This window comes from Theropithecus gelada, chromosome 6 (assembly GCF_003255815.1).
Source record: "Theropithecus gelada isolate Dixy chromosome 6, Tgel_1.0, whole genome shotgun sequence".
NCBI classification, from domain to species: domain Eukaryota; kingdom Metazoa; phylum Chordata; class Mammalia; order Primates; family Cercopithecidae; genus Theropithecus; species Theropithecus gelada.
In genome coordinates, this window is record NC_037673.1 from 115,631,893 (window position 1) to 115,652,788 (window position 20,896).

The 20,896-nt window shown below is 36.3% G+C and overlaps 1 protein-coding gene across 5 annotated transcripts in view; it reads left to right on the forward strand.

The window, feature by feature from the left end:
* The window catches only part of DMXL1 (Dmx like 1), a 175,984-nt gene that overhangs the window by 21,857 nt on the left and 133,231 nt on the right, over positions 1 to 20,896 (forward strand). For 4 of the 5 annotated variants that reach the window (XM_025388442.1, XM_025388446.1, XM_025388445.1 and 1 more), the window contains 6 exons: positions 3,132 to 3,257; positions 6,743 to 6,814; positions 9,694 to 9,772; positions 14,693 to 14,825; positions 18,998 to 19,064; positions 20,675 to 20,853. In XM_025388442.1, the coding sequence (XP_025244227.1) occupies positions 3,132 to 3,257; positions 6,743 to 6,814; positions 9,694 to 9,772; positions 14,693 to 14,825; positions 18,998 to 19,064; positions 20,675 to 20,853 (656 nt within the window). Of the gene's footprint in view, positions 1 to 3,131; positions 4,526 to 6,742; positions 6,815 to 9,693; positions 9,773 to 14,692; positions 14,826 to 18,997; positions 19,065 to 20,674; positions 20,854 to 20,896 lie in introns of all 5 variants that reach the window. The other variant, XM_025388447.1, reaches the window with a different exon arrangement.

Here is a 20,896-nt window from a genome sequence, read left to right on the forward strand (position 1 = left end):
TATGAATCTGTCTATTCTGGAAAGTGAAATAATAAAACGTGGTCTTTTGTAAAGTTCATCCATGTTCTAGCTTTTATTAATACTTTTTATGGCTTAATAATAATCCGTTGTAGGGATATATACTATATTTTGTTTAGCCATGCACAGTTGATAGACATTTGAGTTGTTTCCCTTTGTGGCCATTATGAATAATGCTGGTATGAGCGTTGATGTACAAGTTTTTGTGTAGACATTTGTTTTCAGTTTTCTTGAATACAGTCATATCTTGTTTTCTTGCCGTTTCCTTTATTGCACTTCAAGTATTATGATTTTTACAAATTGAAGTTTTGTGGCAACCCTTTGTTGAGCAAATCTGTCAGTACTATTTTTTCCAGCTGCATGAGCTCACTTTGTGTCTCTGTCGCATTTTGGTAATTCTCAAACTATTTCACACTTTTATTATTATTATTTTTGAACAGAGTCTCGCTCTGTCACCCAGGCTGGAGTGCAGCAGCACCATCTTGGCTCAGTGCCACCTCTGCCTCCTGGTTTCAAACAAGCATGTCTGGCCAATTTTTGTATTTAAAGTGGAGACGGGATTTCACCATGTTGGCCAGGCTGGTCTTGAACTCCTGACCTCAAGTGATCTGCCTGCCTTGGCCTCCCAAAGTGCTGGAATTACAGATGTGAGCCACCATGCCTGGCCTCTTTTAAAATTATTATTATACCTGTTATGGTGATCAGTGATCTTTGTTACTATTGTAATGGTTGTGGAGTGCCAATGAACTGCGCTCCTGTAGGACAGTAAACTTAATAAATGTTTTGTGTATTGTGACTATACCACCAATTGGCTTTTCTCTCATATCTCTTTTCTGCTCAGAGTTCCCTATTCACTGAGACACAATGATATAGAAATTAGAATAGTTACAACCCTACAGTGTCTTTTAAGTGTTCAAGTGAAAGGAAGAGTTGCACATCTCTTCCTTTAAATCAAAAGCTAGAAATGATTAAGTTTAGTGAGGAGGGTGCGTCGAGATGGGCCAAAAGCTAGGCCTATTGTGCTAGTTAGCCGTTGTAAATGCAAAGGGCAAATTCCAAAGGAATTAGAGCAAATCTAAATTGTAAACATGTAAAATTCAACACAATATTTTGAGAAACAGTGACAATTAGTATTCTCAAAATTTAATATCAAGTAGAAAAATTAGTTTCTAAATTATGTGAAAGACAACTTCTCTTAAAATTAGCCTTTGGAATTTATTCTTGCTAATGGTCTTATGACAAGTCCTATGATCCCATCATGGATATTTATATAGGAGAGGAGATCATCATGTGGTTTTTTTGTTTGTTTGAGCCAGTTCTTTTCACTTTGTGATACTAGTGGAATCATACTTGATTATTCTTTCTTATTTTTAGGTAAAATTCCAGGCAAACATGTTAAGTAGGCTAGGCCCTGTTGGTGCCATGGAAATAGCAGGAAACCAAGAATCAAGAGATCAGGTTCTGAAGCCCACTCTGCCGTTAAGACGCTATCAACTTATTTGGGCCTTGATTTTCTTTTCCATATAGCACATTCATTTGTATGGTCTCTCAAGTGCCATTTTAAATATTTTTTTGATAGCATATACAGAATAATTTTGGTTTTGGTAGGAATTAAGATAAAGTATATATGAAGTTTTTTTTTTTTTTGAGATGGCGTTTCGCTTTTGTTGTCTAGGCTGGAGTGCAGTGGCGTGATCTCAGCTTGCTGCAACCTCCACCTCCTGGGTTCAAGCGATTCTCCTGCCTCAGCCTCCCAAGTAGCTGAAATCACAGACATGCATGACCACGCCCGGCTAATTTTGTATTTTTAGTAGAGACAGGGTTTCTCCGTGTTGATCAGGCTGGTCTTGAACTCCAGACCTCAGGTGATCTGCCTGCCTCCGCCTGCTAAAGTACTGGGATTACAGGCGTGAGCCACTGCGCTCAGCCTGAAGTATAATTTTTAAATACATGTGCTTGTGCAGAAATGAGGAGCAAGTAGAGAGTTGATAAAAACTTTATGAACTCAGGTTGGAAAACAGTTTGTGTTAAATGTTTTATTATTGTAACGTGTTCCAGCCTATAATATGAATCCTAGGAGAACAACCATGTACCTGTAATGGAAGAAACTCCTGTGATCAAAGAAGGTGGTAGGGAAAAGGATACACACAAAAAGAGTTCTAGTTGGGAGAGTTATGTTAACTGTTGTAAAATTGAAAAAGAGCTATGAAATGCCTGCCAACAAGTCTTGAACTGTGTATACTTTCTTTTGTTGTGGTGACTGTTTTTGTGAAATCAAATGTTTCATTTATTCCATTTATAAATTATTAGCTGCATTCTAGGCCCTTGTTTTAGAATTGAAGACTAGAGTAGAGAACAAGATGAACTTGAATCCTTCCTTTTTGGAATTTAACTTTTAACAATAGATATGGACAATAAACAAGACATTTAAAAATTGTGATATATGCCATGAAGAAAATAAACCGTAATGTGATAGAAAGTAATGGGAGAGATAGTGGTTGGGAACTGTGACCTGAATGTTGGAAAACAGCTAACTAGAAAAGACCAGGCAGATAAACACCTTGAGATGGAAAAAGGAACAGAAACAAGAGCCAACTGAGAGAAGGAAAGAATAGCCTGAGATGGGGTTATGGAAGGACCACCATTTAGGATACTGACCATGGTAAGTTGTTGAGATTTTATTCCAAGTGCAGTGAAAAACTATTGAGGGGTTTAAGCAGGGAAAATTACTTGGCGCAATAAACATTTTTCAAATATCACTCTTTGTGGAAATGCATTAGAGGGAGGCAAAAATGGAAGTTCGCTATTAATAGTAGGAAAGGAGAGAAATATCGTGGTTTGGTTTAGACAAGGGTCATTCATTGGAGATGAAAAAAGTGGACAAAGTTGATGCATATTTTGCAGATAGGACTGACAGAATTTGCTAATAGGCTGTATATTGGGAGGTAAGGGAAATAGTTCCAAGTACAGATTTTTTTTGAAGAAAACATCTAAAATTGGTCTTTTAAAACATTTATTCTCCCTGCCTTAAAACATGATAGTTAATACTAGTATTCTACATGGTAAATGTTTCCTTGACACTTCTATCATTTTTATTTTATTTTGTTTTTTAGGCTTATGCATCTGGATGTGACATTGTAATACTGGGAAGCGATTTTGAAAGATTACAGATAATCCCAGGAGCTAAACATGGAAATATTCAAGTGGGATGTGTAGACTGTTCAATGCAACAAGGCAAGGTTTGTAATCTTGTAATATACAAATTTGTTTGGAATATGGTTTTTGTCAGGATAATCTCTGAAGTATGTATTTCCTATTGAATTAGAGACTTGACTTTGTTTCAAAGATAGTGTAGCTAGAAAAATTTTTGGCTCTCTAAGATGCATTCCAAGAGTGCCAGAAATTCTATTCTTATATAATTTTAAATTATAGCATCATCTTCTCTGAGAAAGAAATATAGTACTTACTGATATAGAATGAGTCTAAAGCTTACGTATTTAAAAGGTGATTGGATTGGGGGAAAGGAGTAACAATAAATCTTCAACATTTACAAATAAACTAAAGGAAATGATTTAGAGCTTGTTTGTTTGTTTGTAAACAGGTAGTTATCTCCTTGTAACTTCTGTGTAACAAGGGCTGTGTAACTTTGTGGAAATGAAAAACTCTTCTAGAGTTTATAATATTCTAAGCCCATAAGAAAAGTGAAAAACTTTATCTGGACTTCTATTTGCATATGAAAAGTAAAAAGGTAGCCTTGAAAGTAAAATAGTAACAACAAAAACAGAGGAAACAAAGTATAAAATTCTTCTAGATCAGGTTAAATACAGTTCCTATAGTACCAGAATGAGAAAGTCATACTAGTAGGCAAGGCAGCATAATATATAGCTTAAAATAACTCCATGTAGGCATAGATGGTAAGGCCTATGTATAGTTGTAGCAAGACTGGACTGAACTTTGCAAATATACTCATATGGTTCCACTAGAACATTTTGTGTAAGGAATCAAATTCGTCATATAAGAGTCCATGAACCCAATCATTTGTTTTTAAATCTAATCTTCATTTGAGGTAAACCTTCTAGTATTAAAAGTTGCTTCCTGGGACCTAAAGATACTAATTATAAAAGGAGTTTCTGTTTTCTCAATCTTTACCTATTTGTTGAACTACTATTCTTTTTGTTACATGGTATTCCTTCCCTTTAATATAGTTACAAGTATCCCCTATCTTTTGTTGAGGCCTCTGATGACTTCTTGCTATACAACAAAAATGCTCTTTATTATGGAATGCTGAAAATCCTTTATTTTTTTATTTTTTTTTCTTTGAGATGGAGTCTCACTCTGTTGCCCAGGCTGGAGTGCAGTGGCGCAATCTTGGCTCACTGCTGCCTCTGCCTCCTGGGTTCAGGTAATTCTCCTACCTCAGCCTCACGAATAGCTGGGATTATAGGTGCCTGCCATCATACCCAGCTAATTTTTGTATTTTTAGTAGAAACGGGGTTTCACCATGTTGGTCAGTCTGGTCTCAATCTCCTGACCTCGTGATCTGCCCTCATTGGCCTCCCAAAGTGCTGGGATTATGTGAACCACGGCGCCCAGCCTATCCTTGAGATTTTTATTTTCATTCTCTTCATGTTTGTTTGGTCTCCTAGCTCTTCTGTTCTGTAATCTTTCTTAACTGTATAAAAACTTGCTTAATACTATCTAGACTCACATGGAGTTGGTTAATGTTAAAAATCTAATTTAATACTTTCCAATATGGGCTATCTTTTTGTAATAGACTATATGACAGTCCAGGTTAGAATGAAGAAATCATGGCCAGGTGTGGTGGCTCTTGCCTGTAATCCCAGAGCTTTAGAAGGGTCAAGGTGGGCAGATCGCTTGAGACCAGGAGTTTGAGACCAGCCTGGGGCAACCCTGTCTCTATAAAAATAAAAATAAAAAGTAAATAACCGGACATGGTGGTATGCTTCTGTAGTCCTAGCTACCTGGGAAGCTGAAGTGGGAGAATCACTTGAGCCCAGGAGTTCCAGGCTGCAGTGAGCTCTGATTGCACCACGCACTGCAGCCTGAGTGACAAAGCAAGACCCCATCTCTAGAAAAACAAAAAGAGGAATTAAGAAGTCATTTGGTTTTATAATCATTCTAATGAAGAAATATTTTCTTCATTTACAGATATCGGTATTATCAGAGTGGTTCCTTAAAGTATCAGGAAGAAAATTGGCAGGTTCTGGTACCCGGGGACTTTTGACTGTTTGCATTTAAGAAGGAAATGTTCTTTGGGAAGCCAAGGCAGGTGGATCATGAGGTCAGGAGTTCAAGACTATTATGGCCAAAATAGAGAAACCCCGTCTCTACTTAAAAATACAAAAAAAAAAAAAAAAAAAAAATTAGCTGGGCATGGTGGCAGGCGCCTGTAATCCCAGCTACTCAGGAGACTGAGGCAGGAGAATCGCTTGAACTCGGGAGGCAGAGGTTGCAGTGAGCCGAGATCCCGCCATTGCACTTCAGCCCGGGTGACAGCGTGAGACTCTGTCTCAAAAAAAAAAAAAAAAGGAAATGTTAACATCATAGGCACCTGTATTTTTATTACTGCTGTTTTTTTCTTCGTACTGTACTACCACCTAATTCATTTTTCTGAGAAAATTAATCCTCATTTATCCTGTTATTCATCAGCTTCAAAATATTCTTAGCCCATTACCTTGGAAAAGTTCAAATTGTTCACCTTGGTGTGAGGCATTTTACAACCTGGTTCAGACCTGCCTTTTTAGTCTCAGGTACTCTATTCTGTTAGAAGGAGCACTCTCTTCTTGGTGGGATGGTGGTCATTCACCTCTAAACATATATTACCTGTTTTAATGTTTACACCTGTGTTCATACTGTGCCCTATTTATAAAGTTGAATACTTGCTGCTTTTTTGAAATCCCACCCATAATTAAAAGCCCAAATTAACACTTCCTTCAGATCAGTGCAGCACAAGTGAGATCTATATCCTAAGAACTCAGAATACTTAAAATATCCATTCACAGTTTTTTTCTCCATATGTATGTTGTGTCCTCATACCTTCCTCTTTACTAGATCATATGTTCTTTTTTCTATCCATGATCCATTCATTTAATCTCTCTCTGTCTGTCTGTCTCTCTCTGTTTGATTTCTGATATTTTGATGTTCTTCATATGAGACTCACTCAAGTTTTAGTAGTAGTGACCTTATAAGACAGAGCCAGGAAAGGTTATGATCCATCAATTTAAAGAGTAAATTCAAAGGATAAATAAAGTAAAATATGTTTTAAAATGTACTCAGGAGTTTCTAGAGGAATAGACCTAAGTTATATTTTTGAAACGTTAATATACACTGACAGAATTATGAATTTTGAGGATGGATGACAACAATTAACATTTACTGTGCATATTGTATGTCACTTATTATATGCTAGGTGTTTTACAAGTGTTATTTCAACCCTCAAAATAATGCTGTTAGGAAGATAGTGTGCATATTATGAACACTGATATGGAAACTAATGTTTGGAGAGATTAAGTTGTTAGTTACATAGTAAGTAGCAGTTTAGGATTCTAATGCAAATGTGATAGTCTTCAAAACTGACATTCTTAAGCATCAGTGAGTGAAATTGTGTGTATTGGCATAAAGTTACAGTATTCATTTCTTTGCTTTTTTTGATTCATAAGTAAGTTAACATATCCCTGATAAGTTCTTTTTTTCTTTTTAAAAGATTGCAGCATCTTATGGAAACGTTATCTCCATTTTTGAACCAGTTAACCTACCGAAACAAAAGAAAAATTTGGTCAGTAATTTATGATTTTTTCTTTTAGGAATTGAAATGTGTTAAGTATTAAAAGAGCATAAAATCAGAGTGATCATCGAGTATATCAGTATAACTTATATACTATAATTGAACCTACATGTTAAATTCCATTTTGATATTAAAAATATATTTAAATTTTTCATTGGAATAGTTAAAATAAATCGTGCCGATGAATTGTTAAAATGCTTTATTATTTTATCTCTGAAATTTTAAATTTTATAATATTTCAAGAGTCAGTAACCTAAAGTTTGGCACTTACTTTATTGCTAGTATCAAATACCCTCGTCCAGCCATATGTAGTACTTTTTCTTTGTTTTATAATCTACCTTTATACAGGTTTTTTGCCTCTTCAGGGCTTAACTTTCTTGCATTATTTAGATCATGTAATACAATCGTTAATAGGTCAGTGAATGTTTTTCTTTATAAGGAAGCTGTACTCAGAAATAGTTCTGAAAACTGGTTACCCAATAGTTTATAAATATTTGGATCATGTTAGTAGATTTTATAGGTTCTTTAATGCTCATGCCTGTAATCTTCTCTACTTAAGAGGCTGAGGCAGGAAGATTGCATAAGGCCAAGAGTTTGAAACCAGCCTGGGCAACATTTTTAAAACAGTTTAGCCAGGCATGGTGGCGCATGCCTATAGTCTCAGCTGCTCAGGAGGCTGAGACGGGAGGATCATTTGAGCCCAAAAATTTGAGGTTGTGGTGAGCAATGATTGCAGCACTGCATTCCAGCCAGGGTAACACAGAGAGACCCTGTCTCTGAAAATAAAAATAAAAACAAACCATCTGAAAAAAGATAAGTATAGTGTCATTGAAAGAGCAATGTTTTGGGGGTCATAGGACTGATTTCTATTTCTGAGTCTGTCTAGCTAGTTGGTCTTAGGTAAGTCAGCCTTATGAAATTCTTTGCTCAACTCTCAAATTGATTAATATCTATTCAGTCTTGATAGGAATATTATTAGGCTAACATGTCAAAGACCATTTAGAAATACATTAATTATAAAGGACTAAACTGTTTTAATAGCAGACATACCTTTATATATCTTTTGATAGTTTTCGTATCATCTTCACTTAGCTCGTTAGTATTTTACAAATTACTTCAAACCTAGTTTGTACAGCTATTATTTCTTCTTTTTACGAATAAGGCAGTAGAGTAGGCTCAAAGAATATAGTGACTTGACCAGTGAAACTGCTGGTAAGCCACAGAACTAAGAGTAAAACCATCTGTATTGATTCCTAGGTGTGAGCGTCCTTTTCTTATCTTGTGTTGATGAAAACTATTTTCTGAGTTAATTGATATTTATCTTTAAATTTCACAGTAGTGTTCACACTTCTGATTTCTATTTGTTTTTACAGATTGCCTAGTGAATCCAATATTTGAGCCTCTTTAAGGCTTAAGAATTAGTAATTGGCAGTACTAAAAAGAAATTTTTTAGGTGATTACCCTACCCAGCCCAATTGAACAGTGTATTTCAATACTCAATAAATATTTATTAAATAAAATAAGTGGCTTTTGAAAATCACTATGTTATGTTAAAATGCCTTTATTGGGAAAGATAAAATAGAGAATTTCAGTGTTTGCCCATTTTCTCCTTTACTAATTATGAATATAATGTATAAAACTCAAAAAGAGGCTGGTTTGTTGGCTTATCAGCACTGACTTTGCAGAAGGGATAATAAAAACTTGAAGAAGGGCTAAAGTGGATCAAATGGTAAAGTTACAGACTTGAAAGATGTATAGAATATATGATTCTAGAATATAGTCTCAGAATCTTCAGATCATTGTAAAAATATTTCCTTTTCTTTGTATATTACAGAGTATTCTTTTAAGATGGTGGTCTTCATGAGAATTGCACATCACAACTACTGTTTGTGCCCAGATCCTGCCCTGGGAATTTCTAAATCTGTAGCTGTAGGATTGTGTCAATGCACTTATATGTCTTGTTCTAGAGAGGGTTCTGGTATGTACTGTGATTGAAAGACGTTCCTGCAAGACAGTGTTTCATGAAAGCATATTCTGTAGGTCACCTATGTCAAAATCACCTGGGGTGTTAAAGTACAGGTTTCTGTGCCCCATCCTGAAACTTTTGAACCTGAATTTTTGGGCACAGGTCTTGGAAATTTGAATTTTTAGTAACATCTCAGGCTATTCTTTGTTGTACCAAAGTTTGAGAGCCACCACATTAAGAGAGTATGAATCTCAATCTGTAATTGGGCTGTGAACTTAGTGTAGGCCACAACCTGAATTTAAAAAGAGAATGAAAGTATCAGAGTATGTCACATGTAATAAGGATAAACGTAGGTTGTATTTATTTGTATGTGTATGTGTTCTGGGTCACAATACATTGTATATTTCTTACTGATTTGCAGGCAGAAAAAAGGGGAAAATTTTGCTTTAAGAAGTTGTAAGGCGATAAATTATATAGTAGTATCAAAACGTTACATCTTTTATTCTGAATATTCCCACATACCATTATGATCTCAGATGGGGATAAAACAGTAAAGGAGAAGAAAACATCAAATAGTAAAGCCACAGACACATTTAAAATTAAATTTTTAACTGTAACTGTAGTAATAATAAATTAATAATTAAATCTGAGGTTAATAAGACTGTTATCCAAGGTAGCATATGGTTATTGGCTGTTTATACTAAAGATAGAATTTTGACCACCAGTAATGGATATTCTCTCACATGTCTTCTTTATCATATATTCTCTATTTTTGTTGACTGAATTGAACATTTTGTTATCTTTAAAATTGTGTTATTGTAAGAATAGCAAGCGTAAACGTACACATTTGACAGAGAAAAGATGCCAATCATAATGGGCTAAATGACTCTTTTCTTAATTTTAGGAATTATATAGTCAGTGGCAGAAAAGTGGCCAATTTTTTCTGGAATCAATAGCACACAATATAACTTGGGATCCCACAGGTAAGAAAATAAGCAGGATTAACTAAAATGAAGTATCATTTGCCTAGTTGTTCTTATTTTTATTACTCTCATGTATTTTACTTCTGCTGTGTGTAAGATTGTGGGGAATACCAAAGAGGTAAAATGGATTACCCTTTTAGAGTTTATACTGAAACGAAGACAGATATGCACTGTAAGAAATGAGAGAATGTTCTAAGTGCCATAATAGGATACCCATTGTTTTTGGAAAGAGATATTTCTCTGGAGAATTAAGGTTTTATTGAAAAGGAGTCTTTGGACCTGAGAGTAAACAGACTTTAGCAATGAAGCTTGAGTAGATGGAACAGGAAAAAAGTGAAGTTTAAGAAAATATATGCCGGGCGTGGTGGCTCACCACTTTCCCAGCACTTTGGGAGGCTGAGGTGGGCAGATCACCTGAGGTCGGGAGTTCGAGACCAGCCTGACCAACATGGAGAAACCCCATCTTTACTAAAAATACAAAAAATCAGCCAGGCATAGTGGCGCATGCCTGTAATCCCAGCTACTTGGGAGGCTGAGGTTGGAGAATTGTTTGAACCCGGTAGGTGGAAGTTGCAGTGAGCTGAGATCATGCTATTGCACTCCAGCCTTGGCAACAAGAGTGAAAATCCATCTCAAAAAAAAAAAAAGAAAATATAATGAATATTTGTATCAATTATCTATTTCTGCATTAGAAAAGCATCCTCCAAAATGATGGATGGCTTAAAACATCCATCATTTTGTTGCTTATGATTCTATTGGTCAGGAAGGCTCTGTGGGAATGGCTTGTCTATTGTTCCATGTGGTAGTGACTGAAGCAGTTTATCTGCAGCTAAAAGATCCAAGAAAGGCTTTGTTCACATATCTGGGCCTTGCTGCTTACCATCTACTGCAGTGCCTTTGTTCTCCTCCACATGGCCTCTTCTATGGCTCTCTCTAGCAGAGCAGCCTGGATTTTACATGGTGGCTGCATTCTGAGAGTGAAAGTGGAAGCTACAAGGAAGTCCCAGAATGTTATTCCTGCCACATTATATGGTCACAAGTCCAGCTAATATTAAGGGATGGCAGACATAGACTCCACCTCTTGATGAAAGATATGGCAAAGTCATATTACATGGCGGCATCAACATAGGGAGACATAATTTATTGGGAGCCATTTTTGCCATTCTACAAAAGTGACCGAAGGCACAGAGAAAGAAAGCATAAGATACATTATAATAAGGATTAGTACTTCACTGGGCTGAGTCTTAGTGGTGGTAAGGAGATAAGACCTTACCGTGTTATAGGAGACCTTTAAAGTCATGCTAAAAAATTTGAATTTAATTATTTATGGTTGTCTAAAAACTATAGATTTTCAAAAGAGGCTAGTAATGTAAGATTTATGGTTTTGCGAGATTGGTCTGCCAGCAGTGAGTTAGAAGGGTCAGTGGCAAATGGAACAGGAGAAGGAGTGACCTTTGGAGAGGTTGTAGTCTCATTAGTCTGGATGAGAAATAAGAACTTATTTCAATGCCTTTTCCATAGTAGGTGCTGAATTAATATTAAATGAATTAATGAATAGTGAAAGGTATACATGGATGTGAAATGTGTTTAGGCAGTAGAATTGACATTACTTGACAACTGGATTTGAAATACTTTGAGAGTATCTATGACCACACAAAGAGTAATATGTAGGAGTTAGAGGTAGTGGAACATAAGGTGTTAATTGGATATGTGGACCTTGAGAAGCTTGTATATCATAAAGCAATGTATAGACATTTGAATCTAGAACATAGAAAGTTATCTTTAGGGCTGGGCACGGTGGCTTACACCTGTAATATCAGCACTTTAGGAGGCTGAGTGGGGAGAATTGCTTGAGCCGAGGAGTTTGAGACCAGCCTGGGCAATATAGGGAGACTCCCATCTCTACAAAAAAATTTTTGGCAAGTTAGTCAGGCTTGGTGGCCAGCACCTGAGGTCTCAGCTACTCAGGAGGCTGAGGTGGGAGGCTTGTTTGAGCCCAGGAGGTTGAGGCTGCAGTGAGCTGTGGTCGTGCTACTGCATTCTAGCCTGGGTGACAGCAAGACCTTGTCTCAGAAAAAAAAAAGAAAAAGGAAAAAAAAAGTTATCTTTGGAACATAGAAATAGAAGTCATCAGAGAGAGAAAAATATTTTTAGATGGTGTTGGTAAACTGATTAATGCCTTTCTTTTGTGTCCAAATTTACTATTGTATCTTGCCTAAATCATAAGATTTTCTGTTTTAGACTTTTTAAGCTTTTTTCCTGCTTTAATATCCGTAATATCCTGCTTTAATATCCATAATTTAGTATCTGTAATAGCTAATTCTTAGAGTTTGAAATCAGTATACCATATTATATCTTACCTACTTTTGTTCCATTCCATACCTGGGATTAATTTTGTATTCTGTATTAAATTCTTAATCTTTTATGGGATATCTTAATTTATCTTCAGTTTATATTAAGCAAAATAAAACTTGTATTTGTTGGTAAGTTCAAAAGTGGAATAATCAACATATTTAAATGGAATGTTTCATTACTTCTTGTGCTTTTTTTCTTCCCCTGTCTGTGAAACCTTCTATCTAGTTGCTCTACTGTTTATTGAGCTTCTGCTTAGTACCTGGCCTGTGCTAGAGACTTTGTGCATATTATAGCTAATCCTTACAACAACTGTATTTAAACCTCAAATTTTGTAGATGAGAAAAATGGAAACTCAGAAATTGCCCAACTAGATCAAATTCACATGGATAATTAAGCATCTTACTTGCGATTTAGACACAGGGATTTCTAATCTAAAGTCTATGCTAGAGATCCACTTTCCTTTTGAAACAAGAAAACGAGGGCCAAGCATGCTGGCCTGGCCCATGCTTGTAATCCCAGCAGTTTGGGAGGCTGAGGTGTGAGGGTTGTTTGAGCCCAGGAGTTTGAGACCAGCCTGGGCAACATAGTGAGACCCTGTCTCAGCAAAAAATTTTAAAAATAGTGATTATTCTAGAAATAAACAAATCTATAGTCTTTAATTGCCAAGGTGAATACCATCTTTATTGTCAGTTTTTTTGCCAAAATTGCTTGTCTTTTGTGTGGATGATAGCATGACCTTCTACTTAATTCCCAAGTCATAAAGTTGGGACTCTGTCCTTTAAACCTCTTGTTTTTTCCCTGTATTTATTTGGTGTCAAACCTTGGCAATTCTTTTTTTCATTTTTTTCTTGAGACAAGGTCTTGCTCTGTTGCCCAGGCTGGACTGCAGTGGCACAAGCATAGCTCACTGCAGCCTTGACCTCCCAGGCTTGAGTGATCCTTTCATCTCAGCTTCCCTAGTGTCTGGTACTACAAACACATGTCTAACTAATTTTTGTAATTTTTTTTTTGTAGAGACAGGGTTTCACTGTGTTGCCCAGGCAGGTCTTGAACTCCTGGGCTCAAGCAGTCCTCCCACCTTGGCCTCCCAAAGTGGTGGGATTACAGGTGTGAGCCACTGCACCCAGCCTTGACAATACTTTTTGAAACGGTTTTCAGATGCTGGCTTTTTAAATATTTGGTTGAGATCCTTATGATTTACCATCTGAATTTTTAATTTTTAATTTTTTTTTTTTTTAGGCAGAGTTTCACTCTCTTGCTCAGGCTGGATTGCAATGGCGTGATCTCAGTTCACTGCAACCTCTGCCTCCCAGGTTCAAGCGATTCTCCTGCCTCAGTCTCCTGAGTAGCTGGGTTTATAGGCATGCTCCACCACACCCAGCTAATTTTGTATTTTTAGTAGAGATGGGGTTTCTCCACGTTGGTCAGGTTAATCTTGGACTCCCGACCTCGGGTGATCCACCCGCCTTGGCCTCCCAAAGGGCTGGGATTACAGGTGTGAGCCACCATGCCTGGTCTACCATCTGAATTTTTATAGTTAATTAACCAGGTTTAATAGTTTAATAGTTGGTTAGCCACACATTTATGTTTTCCTTGATGTTGTCTGTCTCTAGAGTTGTTTTCTAAGAAGTATTTTTAACCTTTGTATACTAGAGTCTTTAAAATCTCGATGAAAGTTACAGATTATCTTTCTGGAAAAATGCATATATTGTATGTGTGATTTTTGTATGTTATCTCAGTAGAGGGGGACTCACAGGCCTCGCCATCTGTTGACTGCCCCTCCTCCAGTTAAGCCTTCTTGTTCTAAAATACAGATCCAGTTTTATAACAACTCCCCCACAATCCCCCACTGCCACTTGAAAATCTTTTACTCCCAACTACCTATAACCTTGTTGAAACGCTATGAACTTGAAAAAGTCTTCACAGTCTCACCTTGGCATTTTTTCCATGGTAATTTTTTTTTCTAGCCTTTCCGTGTATGTTATTCCTTAACCTATACCAGGTTAAGAGGCATTCTTAGGAAAATATATGAACTTATATGTCTTCATGCCTTTGTTCATGTTAGGTTTCCTTTCTGAAATGCCTGTCTCTTCTGCTTATTCATCCATTAAGAACCAGGTTGCATTTCATCACTTTCCTGGCACTTTTACTACAGGTACACATTAATGTCTCCTTCCTGTGGGCTTCCATAAAGCTTTGCACACATTTCTATCATGTATATAACACTTTTACATGGTATCGTATTTCCATGTCTTTCTACTGAAATATGAACTCATGAAAAAGGGCAATGTTTTATTTGTCATTGTATTTCCAATGTCTAGCACAGTGCCTGGGACAAAGAAGATGCTCATTAAATATTTGTTAAATGAGAGATTATAAGATTTCTTCCTTTCTATCTCAAGCTATTTTAACAAAATTAAAATACAGCCTTCTCCTCTGTTCCTCAAAATGTATTTTTTTGATATTTGACTTTTTTAAGAAGTTGTTTTATGTGAAATTCTTGAACATGTAATTTAAGTCACTATTAAATATCTAAATATAAATGATGAATAATTTTTTTTTTAGGCAGTCGTCTTTTAACTGGTTCGAGCTATTTGCAACTCTGGTCCAATACGAACTTGGAGAAGCCAACTGAAGATGAAAATTTAAATAAAACAGATCTTAACTTTGGAGATTGGAGATGCATTTGGCATTGCAAGTAAGCAATTAATTAGGGGAGTAAACTGATAAACCTATTGTTCTATGTGGTTTTATTATAAATGTATTTTAGTTGTATAAAACCACACTGACATAAAAAAGTGTTGCTTTTTAGTCTCTGGTATGCTTTTTCTTATACATAAATAATTTTCTATTTCCTGTGTTCTACAAATACATTTTTTAAAAATGTCAAATAAAATAGGAAGAAACATAAATGTGTAAGGCCTATATGAAGACCATTAAATACAAACTTGCCAAATTATATAAAAGTTAGATGACTTTCATGCATTTGAATGGAAGACTTCCTATTGTGAAGAAATCTATATTTCCCACATAATCTATATATTGAACATAATCCTTACCAAAATCTGAGTCGAATTTCTATTGAGCATGGTTCTAAGCTCTGCTTAAAAGGACAACTATGGGAAAGTCAGAGAAATTCTGAAAGAAAGGAAGAATAAAGATATACAGTATAGTAAAATGAATTCTCATGCCACAGATGATCAAGCATTTTGTTATTGATGTAGGAATGGACAGATTAGGATCCAGGATTAGACTCTGAAGTGCAACGATGTGAGGCTCACTGCAATTCTTACTGCCTCCCCGGTTCAAACAGTTCTCCTGCCTCAGCCTCCTGAGGAGCTGGGATTACAGGCACGCGCCACCACACGCAGCTAATTTTTGTATTTTTAGTAGAGACGGGGTTTCACCATGTTGGCCAGTTTGGTCTTGAACTCTTGACTTCAGATGATCTGCCTGCTTCAGCCTTCCAAAGTGCTGGCGTTACAGTTGTGAGCCACCATGCCCAGCTGTAAGGTAGTATTTTATAGTAAGGAAAACTAGCTAGCTCTGTAGAGGGGAAATTAAGTTAGAGTCTTTCATACCTGATACCAAAACAAATGTGAGATGGAGGAAAAAATTTCTATAAAATGAAACAAAAATATTAGAGGAAAATACAGGTGAGATTTTATATTTTAGAGCTACATTGTGCAGTATGGTAGCCACTAACTGCATGTTATTATTGAGCACTTGAAATGCAACTAGTCCAAACTGAGATGTGCTGGACTTCAAATATTTAGTATTAAAAAAAGTGTAAAATATCTCTAACATTTTAAAAAATATGTTGAAATTAAAATTTTATATATTAGGTTAAATAAAAAATATAATTAATTTTGCCTGTTTCAACTTTTAAAAAAAATGTGGCTGATAGGAAATTTAAAAGTACATGTTTGGCTAAGTTTGTCATTTATGTTATATTGCTGTTTGACAAGAAATGCTGCTTTAGAGTTAGGGAAAGACTAAGAATGACTCCCAAACTGGAAATGGATAGGCTAGGAATAATTAATAGTTCTAACCGTATCAATAAAACGTTTCTATAAAGCAAAATGTCCACAAGGAAAGAAACACAAACATGAGGAGAAATATGTGCAGTTTTGGGCAAATTCGTTTTTAAAAGTAGGCCTTAAATTAGTTAGAAAAGAACAGGTATCACAATAGTAAGCAACTTTGGGCAATGGAGAGAAAATTTTAAGAAGGTATAGAACATATTAACAATAAGTGCGATAAAAGGTGTTCTCACTTGAAATCAAGAATGTGAAATTTCAGAAAAAGGATGAATCTTATGTAATAGTGTTTAGAGAAATAGGTACTCTTGTATACTGTCAATAAGGGAGTAGAGTACAGTTGGTATTATTTTTTGAGATGGTGTCTCACTCTGTTGCCCAGGCTGGAATGCAATGGTGCGATCACAGCTCACTGCAAGCTCCACTTCCCGGCTTCACGCCATTCTCCTGCCTCAACCTCCCAAGTAGCTAGGACTACAGGCCCCCACTGCCACGCCTGGCTAATGTTTTCTATTTTGAGTGGAAACAGGGTTTCACTGTTAGCCAGGATGGTCTCGATCTCCCGACTTCATGATCCTCCTGCCTTGGCCTCCCAAAGTGCTGGGATTACAGGTGTGAGCCACTGCACCCACCCTGATATTGTCTTTTTGGAGCATACTTTGGAAGTATGATTCAACAGGCTTAATTTTTTTCATGTCCTTTAAATAAGTTTTCCAGATTTCATTCATTCATTCAACAAATATTTGTTGAATGGTTCCAGGCAGCTATAAAGATGCTTAGAATATTGCGATGAACAGATAGGGGTAGATAGAAAATAAACCAGTAGACTGGTATAATAGGATCTTAAGTGAAACTGACTAGATTTATATGAAGTGATAGCATAAATATCACGTATCAAAGTAAGGCAGACGTCCCATATGTAGAATTTACAGAGGAGATTTCAAAGGAGTTGGTTCCATGTATTTTGCAATCCTCGAATAGGTAATGGGTTAACATGTAGAAAGGGAATAGAATTTTGCATAAATAATTCTTTAGAAAGAACTGTAGGCCAGGCATGGTGGCTCACGCCTGTAATCTCAGCACTTTGGGAGGCCGAGGTGGGCGGATCACCTGAAGTTGGCAGTTCAAGACCAGTCTGACCAAGATGGCGAAACCCCATCACTACTAAAAATACAAAAATTAGCTGGGTGTGGTGGCACATGCCTGTAATCCTAGCTACTTGAGAGGCTGAGGCATGAGAATAGCTTGAACCCGGGTGGCAGAGATTTTCAGTGAACCGAGATCACACCACTGCACTCCAGGCTGGGCAATAGAGTGAGACTCTATCTCAATAAAAAAAAGAAAAAAAAATAGTATTTTGTCTTAAGGATATCCTTAGGATTAACCAGATGTTCTGAAAATGTGTGTGCAGGCATGTTCACTTCTCTTTTTGTTGTTGTTGCAGCAAAAATTAGAAAACAGCAGTGAAAAATTATTTGAAATCATTGTAAACATATACAATGGAGTATCATAAGCCAATAAAATAATGTAGATCTGTACACCTGGAAAAATATACACATCTTTTGCATCTATATGCAAAGATGTTCATGACAAATTTTTGTTGTTGTTGTTTGAGACAGAGTTTTGCTCTGTCACCCAGGCTGAGTAGAGTAGTGTGATCTCGGCTCACTGCAACCTCCACCTGCCGGGTTCAAGCAATTCTCCTGCCTCAGCCTCCCAAGTAGTTGGGATTACAGGGGCGTGTCACCACACCTGGCTAATTTTTGGTATTTTTAGTAGAGATGGGGTTTCATCACGTTGGCCAGGCTGGTCTTGAACTCCTGACCTTGTGGTCTGCCCACCTCAGCCTCCCAAAGTACTGGGATTACAGTCGTGAGCCACCGTGCCTGGCCTGTGTCATATTTTTAATGGGTGGTAAATAATATGACTTCAGTTTCTAGCCCTACTTCTCCCACCTTTTTCTGCAGAAAGTAGAGAGAGCAGAGAAAAGGATTTGGAAGTTTATGTATTAAAATGTTAAGATTGGCTTTGTCTGAGGAAAGGATGTGGCAGTATTGGTGAAAAATATTAATGATTTCATTTTCTTTTTATCTGCCTGTATCAACTTTTCTACAATGTATTATGCTTAAAATCAGAAAAAAAAAGTTATTTGTATCTGAAATGAAATGTGAGAGAATTCCTCTTTGGATATCTTTACAAATAAATTTAGTATTGACCTATCTAATCATGAATTTGGTCAAAGAAAAGGAAAGTAATGATAGTGGTGGGTGTCTTGAGATCAATATATATGAGTAGCTGTAAGGGAAGGCAATGAAGAGAAATGAACCAAAGTTCCTTTGAGAAGAAAAGGCAAGTATGTACCAAGTATATAGGTGAAGCTGGTAGGCTGAATCCCTAATTGCTGCAAGTCCCGTGTTAACCCACATATAATCTTTAATTAGGTAAGTATTACCCTAAGGCAAATTTATTATATATTATCCCTGAAAATGTATGTTGGCATATAGGGATCCATGGTTCTGGAAACTAGATTTCCAGATTTAAAAAATGAAACCATTCTCTCTCATTCTAAGGGAATGAAAGTTAAGACTTTTTTGTTTTAGACTTTAAAGATTTTGACAAGCCATTCCTTCCATGATTTTATGGATGGATGTTTTTATATTTAAAGTTTGTCTTACTAACTAGTTCATTTTTCAGGTACACAAAGATGTGAGTGTGAAACTTATAAAATTTTCTGTCTTTTGAACCAATTGCTGATGTATAATTTTGAGAATATTGAACTTTTTCTTTTTAGTTTTCATTGCAAATTTTTCCTTATCTGTTTAATTTACAGAACTGCTTCCCAAGTTCATTTAATGAAATTTTCACCAGATGGAGAATTTTTTGCCACTGCTGGAAAGGTAAATTGTGAAAATGCTATTGCCAAATTATGTGTTTATAGTTTACTTTGAAACTTTAAAAACATTAACTGGCTTCATTCTTTTATTTATTTAACTTGAAAATAATAATTTCCATTAACAATTTTTTGTTTGTTTGTTTTGAGATAGAGTCTCCCTCTGTCACCCAGGCTGGAGTGCAGTGGCGCAGTCTTGGCTCACTGCAGCTTCCGCCTCCCAGGTTCAAGCAATTCTTCTGCCTCAGCCTCCCAAGTAGCTGGGACTACAGCCACGCGCCACCACGCCCGGCTAATTTTTGTATTTTTTAATAGAGATGGGGTTTCACCATATTGGCCAGGCTGGTCGCGAACTCCTGACATTACAGGCGTGAGCCACCTTGCCCGGCCATTAAAAATTTTAAGTAGCAGAAATTGACTACATTATTGTGGTGTTAAAAGACTGTGTGATATAATTGAAATAACACAGACATAGGGGCAGATCTGGATATAAATCTGCCATTTACCAGCTTTATCCTCTTGGGCAAGTTAATCTTCTTGAGCCTTTCTTTTCTCATATGTAATATGAGGAAAAAAACACCTACCTCATAGATCGTTAATCATAGGATTAATTTAGACAATATAGGCAGTATAGAGTCACCGGCACAGTGCCTTTCATGTAGTATACAATCAATAAAGCATAGCTTCAACTTACATTACGTTTTAGCTGATGTATATTAGGCTGTTTTTAATATATAAGACTTCATAGGCTTTCTAGAAAGATACTAGTAACCATTTCTTTAGTGTGCATACTTTGTTATTACCTGTTGATTTTAAAGCAATGTATTGCTTTGAAGTTATTTTTATTCATTGGTTCATAGAACATTTCATGAACTGCTAATAAGTCAAGTTATTGTTCTCATGGCTCAAAGCCTTCTGCAAACTAAGAGTGTAAGATACTCTAAAACCACAGTAAGGTTTTTGTTTTTTAGGAGAGAAGTGGAGCTGTTTATTCTGATTGACTTTACAGGTGGGAACTCAGTTATAGCTTAAAAGCAGTACCTGGTACATTCTAGTCTCCTTTGCTTTTCCCTTATTTCCCAAATTAGGACTATAAATTTGATTGTACATAGAGTATTTTATGTAGTATTTATATATTAACTTGTTATTTTCATCATCAACATTTTCTTTGAAAAGTCACATGAAAATTCATGAAAAAGTACTTGGTTGGTTTTTTTTTCCCAATAATTAGCAGTCTTCATAAGTCTTCTAGTGGTATTGATTTTTTTTTTAATATTTGGCTTACTGGAAAAGAAATCCTTAGTTTTATCTTTCAGTCTTTCCTGAATGACTCCATTCCCCATACTCTAGTAATCAGCAAGCGTTTTTCTTGAACACATTACACACATTCATGCACTTCAGTTTTTAAAGCACAATTAGGGAATGCTAATAGAAAAGTACCAGAATCAGAATTTTGTTCTTAATTCCTCTGTGCCCAACGTCTCTTCCCATCCCCAAGTTCTTGCCATTGGGGAGAAGAGTCTTACTTTTGCTGTTTGGAGAAAAGTCTTACTTTTGCTATTTGATTTAATCTTTAATTCTGATCTGCATGTTTTTCTGGTTTCTTTTTTTCCTTAGGATGACTGTCTTTTGAAGGTATGGTATAATGTAGAAAACTGGCGGACAGCTGTTACTTCTCCAGATAGAAGTTCAGAAAAACAATCCCAAGGAGAAACTGACTTTTCTTTTGTGTATCTGGCCCATCCTCGAGCCGTAAATGGATTTTCCTGGCGTAAAACAAGCAAATATATGCCTAGGTCAGTGGATTGGTCATTTTCCCCCACGTATTAAGGAACATCA